Genomic DNA, 11,566 nt, shown 5'->3' with positions numbered 1-11,566 from the left:
TTGTTAGTCATGTTAGTTTGTTTTTGCAGCTTCAGGACCATCTGAATCAGGGGACTTTTTTCAGGGTTCACTTCAATGTAGAGTGGTTCTCTCTCTCTCTCTCTCTCTCTCTCTCTCTCTCTCACTCTCTCTGCATTTGAGGAAGACAGCACAGAATTTTATAGATTCTTCTTTCTTTATTGCATCTAATTGGATTACCTCCCCAGCCTTCTTTCTCTCTCCCTCTCCCCCTCTTTCTCTCTCTCTCCACTTTCCCAAAGAGAGAGGGGAGAGAGGTAGATGGCAGAGGGCAGTGAGTGTCTTCTGTTGAGAGCTCTATTAATAGTACATCCCTTACACACTGTCTTGTTTATGTGTGTGCGCTAGAGAGAGAGTTTAAGGTGTGTTGCCTTGCTGATGTGCCGCTGACATGTGTGCTGTGTGTTTTTTCAACAGAAAAAGGCAGAGGAGGCTCACCGGATCCTGGAGGGACTCGGACCCCGAGTGGAGCTGGTGAGTCCACATTTCTCCTCATATTTATTTTCCATTATCCTTCTTTCATACATCGTCCCTCTTTTTTCCATCAATCTTCTCTATTAAAAAAAGCTTATGATGTCAGCCGATGCTAATAGAGTCAATATATTTGTTTTATAGCAGTATCAGTTCAGCTCGTGTACTTGCACAGTGTCAAGGGGTCAGGTGTCTCATCAACTGATTATGTCAGAGTTGACGTTGACTGTCCTCAGTTTATGTCATCATATCCTGTGACAGCATATCTCACAGTCGTGTTCATAATGTTGTTTTTCTTTGCAGTGTTACTCAAAATTTGTCACAGTGTTTAGCAGGTTTTTTCTGAAACGAATGAGCTGATTTCTTAATTCATCTTTTATTAATATGTGACCCTGGACCTCAAAACCAGTCATAAGGGTCAGTTTCTCGAAATTTAGATTTATACATCCAAAATATCTTCATGGAACATGATCTTCACCTAATGACTTTTGGCATAAAAGAAAAATCGATAATTTTGACCCATACAATGTTTTTTTTGGCTATTGCTAAAAATATACCCCAGCGACTTAAGACTGGTTTTGTGGTCCAGGGTCACATATGTTTTAAGGTTTTATTTATATATATATATATTATATATATATATATATATGTCCATTTTCCCCACGGAAAAATCCTTCGCTTGACATCTCAAACGAGTGTGCGATGATGATAGCAGAAGATTTTAGATGTGGTGTTGGAGAAGACACTCTTTTCTGTGTTTCTGGGCTTGACTGAAAAATGGGACGGTAGAAAAAGAAGTTCTCCCAGAGCTGGGATGCATTGATGTGACTGCTGTGTGTGTGTGTGTGAAACTGAACTCCACTGCTTTCATCTGTCTCCCCTACAGCCTTTATACAACCAGCCGTCTGATACCAAGCAGTACCATGAGAACATCAAGATGTGAGTATATTTCTCTGTATCTCTTGCTCTTTCCGTCAAAACCAAAAACAACTCTATCCACTGAGAGACATAGAGATCTGTAGCTTAAACAATTACAATCATGCTTATATGCCGCCTGTATTACTGCAGCGTTTATAATGATTGAGGAATGAAATTTAGAACTAGCATTGTAGGCACACAAGCATAGAGCCCAATGACTATTCTAATATTACAGTTCCTTAAATGTTTATTTAGTCCCTCACTTGCTGAATTTATTTAATCTTCCGTGTAATTTTTAGCAGACAATTAATTTTTTTCAGTTTAACGTGTTAAAATTTTATAATAGTATATTAGTATTTATTAATATTGATATTAATATTAATATTAATATTAATATTAGTATTTAACGCAATTAATGCAGGGGTGGAGCTAGGGTTGGCCACCCCCTCACAACTGCTGCTTCTGTCTATTTTTTCTTGAAAAGAATTGCATTTATTTAGACACACAACATCTTTAAGACCACATCAAACGGGAGACTTTTCAGACGTACTACAACTTCACCTCAGTGCCAGGTGCTAGTCAAACGAGTGCGGAAAAGGTACAGGTGATGAGGGAGCTTCAGTAGAACAACAGTGAACTAGCATTGTAGGCACATTGTAGGTCAGATGAGATGTTGTCAGGCCGTATATCAGTAAAAACAATTTTTTTTATGTCTCTGAAATGGTTTTCAAAACTGTCCTGGAGCACCCCAGCACTGTCTCCCTCATCTAACACACCCGATTTAACTCATCAGCTCATTAGTAGAGACTTTAAAGGAACACTCCACTATTTTTGAAAATAGGCTCATTTTCCAACTCCCCTAGAGTTAAACAGTTGAGTTTTCGAATCCATTCAGCCGATCTCTGGGTCTGGTTGGTAGCACTTTTAGCTTAGCTTAGCATAGATCATTAAATCTGATTAGACCATTTGCATCTCGCTCAAAAATGACCAGAGAGTTTCTATATTTTTCCTATTTAAAACTTGACTCTTCTGTAGTTACATCGTGTACTAAGACAGACGGAAAATGAAAAGTTGCGATTTTCTAGGCCGATATGGCTAGGAACTATTTTGATATATTTACGGTAGGAAATTTACAAAATATCTTCATGGAACATGATCTTCACCTAATGACTTTTGGCATAAAAGAAAAATCGATAATTTTGACCCATACAATGTTTTTTTTGGCTATTGCTAAAAATATACCCCAGCGACTTAAGACTGGTTTTGTGGTCCAGGGTCACATATGTTTTAAGGTTTTATTTATATATATATATATTATATATATATATATATATGTCCATTTTCCCCACGGAAAAATCCTTCGCTTGACATCTCAAACGAGTGTGCGATGATGATAGCAGAAGATTTTAGATGTGGTGTTGGAGAAGACACTCTTTTCTGTGTTTCTGGGCTTGACTGAAAAATGGGACGGTAGAAAAAGAAGTTCTCCCAGAGCTGGGATGCATTGATGTGACTGCTGTGTGTGTGTGTGTGAAACTGAACTCCACTGCTTTCATCTGTCTCCCCTACAGCCTTTATACAACCAGCCGTCTGATACCAAGCAGTACCATGAGAACATCAAGATGTGAGTATATTTCTCTGTATCTCTTGCTCTTTCCGTCAAAACCAAAAACAACTCTATCCACTGAGAGACATAGAGATCTGTAGCTTAAACAATTACAATCATGCTTATATGCCGCCTGTATTACTGCAGCGTTTATAATGATTGAGGAATGAAATTTAGAACTAGCATTGTAGGCACACAAGCATAGAGCCCAATGACTATTCTAATATTACAGTTCCTTAAATGTTTATTTAGTCCCTCACTTGCTGAATTTATTTAATCTTCCGTGTAATTTTTAGCAGACAATTAATTTTTTTCAGTTTAACGTGTTAAAATTTTATAATAGTATATTAGTATTTATTAATATTGATATTAATATTAATATTAATATTAATATTAGTATTTAACGCAATTAATGCAGGGGTGGAGCTAGGGTTGGCCACCCCCTCACAACTGCTGCTTCTGTCTATTTTTTCTTGAAAAGAATTGCATTTATTTAGACACACAACATCTTTAAGACCACATCAAACGGGAGACTTTTCAGACGTACTACAACTTCACCTCAGTGCCAGGTGCTAGTCAAACGAGTGCGGAAAAGGTACAGGTGATGAGGGAGCTTCAGTAGAACAACAGTGAACTAGCATTGTAGGCACATTGTAGGTCAGATGAGATGTTGTCAGGCCGTATATCAGTAAAAACAATTTTTTTTATGTCTCTGAAATGGTTTTCAAAACTGTCCTGGAGCACCCCAGCACTGTCTCCCTCATCTAACACACCCGATTTAACTCATCAGCTCATTAGTAGAGACTTTAAAGGAACACTCCACTATTTTTGAAAATAGGCTCATTTTCCAACTCCCCTAGAGTTAAACAGTTGAGTTTTCGAATCCATTCAGCCGATCTCTGGGTCTGGTTGGTAGCACTTTTAGCTTAGCTTAGCATAGATCATTAAATCTGATTAGACCATTTGCATCTCGCTCAAAAATGACCAGAGAGTTTCTATATTTTTCCTATTTAAAACTTGACTCTTCTGTAGTTACATCGTGTACTAAGACAGACGGAAAATGAAAAGTTGCGATTTTCTAGGCCGATATGGCTAGGAACTATACTCTCATTCTGGTGTAATAATCAAGGAACTTTGCTGCCGTACCATGGGTGCAGCAGGTGCAATGATATTACGCAGCGCCTGAAAATAGTCCCAGCTAGGTAACTTCCAATAAGCCTATTTTCAGACGCTGCGTAATATCATTGCGCCTGCTGCACCCATGGTATGGCAGCAAAGTTCCTTGATTATTACACCGGAATGAGAGTATAGTTCCTAGCCATATCGGCCTAGAAAATCGCAGCTTTTCATTTTCCATCTGTCTTAGTACACGATGTAACTACAGAAGAGTCAAGTTTTAAATAAAAATATAGAAACTCTTTGGTCATTTTTGAGCGAGATGCTAACGGTCTAATCAGAGTTTTTTGCATAAGGCGAAAAAGTTCACAGATTTCACCTGTGTTCAAGTTGGTCAAATTCGCCGCGATGGCCACCAGAAAACTGCTTAGTTTGAAATTGACTTTGGTGTGAGCTATACTTCATACAACTCTGCTTAATTGACAGTGGACCTTCTTTTGCAGGTGTGACCGTAATGTGACCGTACCTTTATGGTGGTTAACAAATCCCCCACTTCCAATCTTTCTGTGATCTTTTGGGTTATTTGGCCTCATAATTTATAGACAGGCAAATATGTGTTTGAGAAAGATGTATTTCAGCTGTTCTTTGATCACACACAATTGAGGGTTTTGTTCTCAGGAGTCCTTTATCAACCTGAGCAGCACCAGTGGGAAATATTTGTGTAATAGTTGATGTGTGGGTAGATCATGGGCGTTGAGCTGCATTCTTGGTTCCAGCACGTCTCGCACAGCAGCTAATCCTGTCATCTGCAGATGCCAAATAGGCATCTGCAGTGCCAGTAGGTGCAGTGCCACCTCTTTTGTCCAAATTTGTCCAAACTGCTGAAAGATGCACACACCCTCGTGTAGGACTTATTAACGCAAGATGCGAGTAAATTAATGGTCGTGACCTCTGCCGTTTGAGAGAATAAATCTGCATGCAGTGAGAGAATTAAAGATGATTACTAATCTGACCTGCATTGCTAGGTAACTAGCTAGCTAACTCTCTTAAACACAGAAATAAACAAACAGACATTACACTTCAAAAGCTTGAGGTCAGTATGATTTTTATGTTTTTAAAAGAAGGCTCTTATGATCACCAAAGCTGCATTTATTTGATCAAAAATACATTAAAACAGTAATATTGTAAAATATTATTACAATTAAAAATAACATGTTCTATATTAATATATTTGAAAATTTAATTTGCATTGAGCTATATTGTCTTAAATTTATTGTTACATTTTTAGTGGTCCTAAGGAATGTTGCTAGTGCCGTTTTTGCTGTTCCTTTTCCAAGTGATCACTTACAATTTCCACCTGGTGGACAATAAAATAAGCCCAAAACAAAACAGACTTTGCATTTAAGGAGGGACCCAAGCCATATCTAGGGTCCTAGAACTATGCAAAATATGACTGCCTTTGCTTTCTGTCACACAAAGATTGCTTACACTTGGACTCTCTTGTATATGCAAATATTGATGAGACGCATCACAGCTGAAGTTTAAAGGTGGCATTTTATGTTGTTTAATTATGTATTCCCCTTTTACAGAAATCAGGCAATGAGGAAGAAGCTCATTCTGTATTTCAAAAGAAGAAATCATGCTCGCAAACAGTGGGTAAGTGAAAGCACTCAAATGCACACACAAAACACACAGCAGGATGGCACTGTTGCAGCTCGCAGTACCTAAATAGTGGGCACATTTGTTTATTCATTACTAAGACAACAAGAATAGCCTTCCATAGGATCCCAATGAGGATCCCAGTGTTAGGAAAGAGTAGTTGAATTGATGTCATTGAATTGGTTGAATTGTAGTTATCGAATAATGGGGTTATTAAAAACTACACTGGAACTGTTAGCATTCAGTAATTACTTTCATTCTAATGTTTCCTCTCTTGATGACTCTACTGCAGTATACGCTGTCTAGACTTTGATATTCATCTTTTATTTTCTGACTGGTGTGCTCAGGAACAGAAATTCTGCCAGCGCTACGACCAGCTAATGGAGGCCTGGGAGAAGAAAGTTGAGCGCATTGAGAATAACCCACGTCGCAGAGCCAAAGAGAGCAAAGTGCGGGAGTATTACGAAAAGCAGTTTCCTGAGATCCGCAAACAGAGAGAGCTGCAGGAGCGTATGCAGAAGTGAGTGGTCCTGTGTTGTTATGAGCTTTGGAGACATTTGCATGGTCGTGTGGTTTCATAAATGTATTTATGTCTATATTTATGTGATTCACTACAGTAGAGTGGCTCAGCGAGGTGGGGGTTTGGCCTCAGCAGCTCGCAGTGAACATGAGGTTTCTGAGATCATCGACGGCATCTCAGAGCAAGAGGTAGGGCTGGAGCTTGAATAAACGCATTGTTTCCTGCACTGCTTTTCAGTGCCAAATCTACAGCAACGTAGAAGGAGAATACATTTTACCATAGTTGTGAGCTTGCAGTTTGAATTTGTGGAGATAAAACACTCTGTACCATGAATTAATGTCAAGACACATCTCTTCATATTGTGCTGTGCATTCGAAACAGTAATCTTATTAATACTTTTAATTAATTTAATATACAGTAAGCTGGCTCTTTTAATAAATCAACAACTCACAAGTTGAGCCATCTGAATTAATCTGAATCATATACTGAATGAACTTAGTGAGAATTTGGTGAATGAAGCAAAAATTGTTTTGTGGAATCATTATCGACACTGACTGTTCATATGACAACATATAGTTAAAGATACGCCTTTGCAGCAGTTTTTTGTTTTGTTTTGTCTAATAAAATATTAGTCAAATCATGTATTATACACTACCTTTTAAATATTTGGAGTCAATAAGATTTTTTTAAAGAAATTAATTGTATTCAGCAAGGATGCATTAGATTGATTAAAAGTGGCAGTAAAATATTTGTATTACAAAATATTTCTATCAAAAAAAAAAAAATCATATAAATGCATCCTTGAGCATAAGAGACTTCTTTCAAAAACATCATAAAAGTCTTACCAAACATGAACAGTAGTGTATATGTTACCAAAACAGTGTTTTATATACTAAGGGGCTGCAAGAACAATTATGGAGAAAATACTCAATAGACAAGCATATTCTTGAATGTAAAAGGATTGTTTGTGTGTCTGTCTGGAAAAAGTGCACAAATAGTGAATTAACAACTAAAGGTCTCTTACACCACCAGTTGGGTTTTGTGGCTGATGCACTTCCTAAACACAGACATAAGATTCAGTGGCCACATTTTTGCTGACTGTATCTGCCTTGCTTTTGGCATTACTGTTTCTCGGTTTCTTTTCGCATATTTATTTTCATTTCATATTAGTGACTGCCTCTTCCTTTCTCTCTCTCACTGCAGAACACAGAGAAGCAGATGCGTCAGTTAGCTGTGATTCCTCCCATGCTGTTTGATGCCGAGCAGCAGAGAATAAAGTTTATCAACATGAATGGGCTGATGGACGATCCCATGAAGGTCTACAAAGATAGACAGGTCATGAACATGTGGAGTGAACAGGAGAAGGACACTTTCCGTGAGAAGTACGTTCTGTCCTCATTGCATTGATGTGCATGTTGATTTTGCTTGAAGGAAAGAGGAGTTACGAAATCGGTACTAAAATGCATCAGCCTGTGGTTTAGCATCTCTCTCCTGGTTTTCAAGAGCTCAGCAGTTTGTGTGCAAGTGGTTGTGTTTGATAGTTGGCTAGTGGTGCAGCACTAGGTGAAACGTGAACAGCTGAAATCTACATCAATGGGCTGATGCTGATGTAAGCTAGGGCTGGGCGGTATATCGAGTTTGTACGATAATATATGTTTATAAGGCGATATGGTTTGATATGGTATGTTTGATAAGAGCACATCTGAATAATAGCAGAGGACATAGAGTGAGCTGCTGTGGGGAAAGTGCATAATCCAATTTATCCTAAATATGAGACATGCTTTATATTAAGGGCTTTAAAATAACTGGTAAGATATAGTTAACGTATGATTTAAAGTGGCTCGCCCTGTCAGATGCTCTGACAGACTCATGTGCTGCTGACAGATAGGCTACTTGTGCTGTTTAATGCTTTTGTGCTGTTTTCCTCAGTGCATAACTTACATTTCACAGTTATATTCTCTATCTGTAAATGTTAAAAAGTCATGGAAATATTTCCATTTTGCTGTCAGGAGCCTTTTGCATACAATTCTCTGCTAAACTTCACAGACTTAAGTGAACAAGCGTCGCAGCGCGCATGTGCACCAAACAGACGGAGCACAATAGAATAAGATTGCAATAATTGTGAAACATGAACATAAGTTAACTAGCTTAAGAAAAAGAGTTTTTTAACGTGATGGCGGACAGCAATGTAAGTAAAATAATAGATGTACCAGCCACGTTAAGTCCAAAGTCTGGACCCACTTCTACTTTTATACCATCGGTGGGACAAACAAAATCGACAAAGAGTACGCAATATGCAAGAACTGCATTATTTGCATGTGCTCTAAAGCCTTGCTGGTTAAACGTTTAATTCATGTGCGGTTCTGATATGCACTTTTTCTGAGCATGAACACTTGAAGTGCGCGCAGACTAAAAAGCCTGACAAACAGCACCTGACAAACAGCGCCATCTCTGTCCCAGTCTTTTATAGAGTGCCATGATTACCTTCAGGCTCCGCACAAGCCCAGCCCACGCTCATGCCACACTCGCCATCTCTGCCCCAGTCTATAGAGTGCCATGATTACCTTCAGGTGTGCAACCACTCCCCTCAGCCAAATCACCTGTAACTCAGAAATAACCGGTTACTTGCTGGAACCGTCACACACCCCCCTTTAAAAAAAATCTGTTCCCAAACCGGATAAAAAGGAACCACCACCATAACCAAAACTTAGAAATCATACATTTCTATACATGTTGTTATACAACCTCTGATCACAGTACACCCATGATTCTCACAATTCTCTCCATTCTCCGACACTGCCCACCTCGCCACCAGCAATCTGGATCCTGAAAGCAAATTAAGGCGACAAAAGTGCACGGAAAAACAGAAACAACTGAACAACCATTGTACTTAATTGATCAGATCAGGAACATGTGACAGCGCATCTGCCACTACGTTATCCGATCCTTTAATGTGTCTAACAATCAAATTATAAGGCTGTAAAAAGAGAATCCAACGCATTAAGCGCTGACTCGGCAACTGTAAAGAATGCAAAAATGTTAAGGGATTGTGATCAGAATACACCTCTACGGGCTTTCCTCCCCCCACATACACGTCAAAAAACTGAAGTGCCCAGATTAAAGATAAAGCCTCTTTCTCAATCACTGAATAATTTCTCTGATAAGTATTGAACTTACGAGAAAAGAAACTTACGGGATAGTCCAATCCATCCTCCCCTGTCTGTAATAGAACAGCTCCAGCACCAATCTGGCTGGCATCCACCTGTAATTTAAATGGCATATCCAGCCTCGGGGCAGCTAGAACAGGAGCAGTGGACAACAACAGCTTAACATTTTCGAAAGCTCTCTGGCAATTATCGCTCCAATCAAATTTCACTGAGCTCTTAAGCAAGTCAGTCAGCGGAGAAACCACGGTTGAAAAATTAAAACAGAAACCCCGGTAATAACCGACCATCCCCAAAAAACGCATGAGGTCTCTTTTGGTGGACGGAGGAGGAAACTACTGAATGGCCAAAACTTTGGCCTAAACTGGCCGTACTTTGCCTTGGCCAACCTCTTTTCCCAGATATCTTACTGTAGCCTTGGCAAACTCACATTTAGCCGAGTTAACTGTAAGACATGCCTCAGCCAACCGAGCTAAAAGAGCTTGCAGACGAACTAAATGTTGTTCCCAGGTCTCGCTGAAACAATAACATCATCCAAATACACTGCACACCCCTCCAGCCCAAACACCACTCGATTCATCAATCTCTGGAAGGTGGCAGGTGCATTTCGTAAACCAAAACTCATAACAGAGTATGAGTATAATTCAGATGATGTAATAAATGAGGTTACTTCTCTAGCTCCAGGAGTTAACGGCACTTGCCAATATTCCTTAAGAAGATCTAGCTTGCTTACAAAATTAGCTGTACCCACCTGATCTACACAATCCTCCATTCGAGGAAGTGGAAAAGCATCGGGCTTAGTGATGGCGTTTAGTTTGCGATAATCAGTGCAAAATCTATAAGTCGAATCTGATTTCCTCACTAACAAGCAAGGTGAAGCCCAACTTGAACACGACGGAACAGCTATTCCGTTCGACGGAACAGCTATTCCGTTCTCAATCATATATTGAATCTCAGATTCCAATACTCTCCTCTTACTAACTGGAGCCCTATAAAAATGCTTGTTGTGCGTCTCCCACATCAACATCATGCTGTATCAGATGAGTATGAGTAGGTACATCTGAGAACAAGCCAGGAAACTCCCATGACAATTGGGTTAGCTCTTTATTTTGCACCTCTGTCAAATGTGAAAACAGAACATCTAAATTCTCAAGAGTCTCTAAATTCTTTAATTGAGGAAGCAAAACACAATCTTCAGGGACAACTATATCCTCATTAACAACCATATCTTCTCTTCCCTCAGCAGAAAGTTGACAAGACTCAAAAGAAGCAGTAGCAACTGATTTCATTGGTTGGATTTCAGAATTTCGAGAACAATAAGCTTTAATCAAATTTACATGGAAACACTGCTTAGATTTTCGCCGATCTGGGGTTGCAACTTGATAATTTTCATCAGACAATTTCCGAAGAACGGTATATGGCCCAGTAAACTTAGCACAAAAAGGAGATCCAGAAGACGGTAACAAAATTAACACCTGATCACCTGGTGTAAAGACACGACCCTCAGCATGCTTATCATAGTGCTTCTTCATTTTCTCTTGCGCAACAGCAAGATTCTTCTGTGCACTCAATCCGGCCAAAAACAAACGTCTACGAAAACCATTCACATACTCTACCAAATTTTGCGGAGGATCTTCCTCACGTAATCCCAACAGAAAGAGGTCCACGTACGCGATGACCGAAAACTAGATCATTTGGGCTAAATCCCAAACTCTCTTGCTGTACTTCCCTAGCAGCAAGTAATAGCCAGGGTAAACCCTCCTCCCAGTCACGGTTTAGCTCCACACAGTAGGCACGCAACAGGGACTTCAAAGTCTGGTGGAATCGTTCAATCGCACCCTGACTTTGAGGATGATACACGCTCGACTGATTGTGTTTCACTTTAATCACCTTCAAAATCTCAGCAAACATTCGTGATGTAAAGTTGGTACCATTGTCGCTCTGAATAATTTTAGGTATCCCGAAAATAGATATGAACTGAGTTAAAGCTTTCACAACTGCTTTGGTGGTAATTTTTGCTGGATAACGAGTTGCCTGACACATTACGGTCAACAAATATGTACTCCCTGACTTAGACGGAGGCAGTGGTCCCAC

General features: G+C 39.4%; 1 protein-coding gene across 2 annotated transcripts in view; it reads left to right on the top strand.

Annotated features, from left to right (window-relative positions):
* LOC107753125 (nuclear receptor corepressor 2-like) overlaps nucleotides 1-11,566 on the top strand; it is a 151,900-nt gene that overhangs the window by 94,879 nt on the left and 45,455 nt on the right. For both annotated transcript variants that reach the window (XM_016569249.1, XM_016569248.1), the window contains exons 8-13: nucleotides 436-492; nucleotides 1,376-1,428; nucleotides 5,719-5,785; nucleotides 6,136-6,308; nucleotides 6,406-6,496; nucleotides 7,512-7,690. In XM_016569249.1, coding sequence (XP_016424735.1) covers nucleotides 436-492; nucleotides 1,376-1,428; nucleotides 5,719-5,785; nucleotides 6,136-6,308; nucleotides 6,406-6,496; nucleotides 7,512-7,690 — 620 coding nt within the window. The remainder of the gene's footprint in view (nucleotides 1-435; nucleotides 493-1,375; nucleotides 1,429-5,718; nucleotides 5,786-6,135; nucleotides 6,309-6,405; nucleotides 6,497-7,511; nucleotides 7,691-11,566) is intronic.

The sequence above is a fragment of the Sinocyclocheilus rhinocerous genome, unplaced genomic scaffold, assembly GCF_001515625.1.
Source record: "Sinocyclocheilus rhinocerous isolate Xijiao unplaced genomic scaffold, SAMN03320098_v1.1 scaffold20, whole genome shotgun sequence".
In the NCBI taxonomy this organism is placed as follows: domain Eukaryota; kingdom Metazoa; phylum Chordata; class Actinopteri; order Cypriniformes; family Cyprinidae; genus Sinocyclocheilus; species Sinocyclocheilus rhinocerous.
This window is presented reverse-complemented; position numbering and strand designations above follow the sequence as displayed.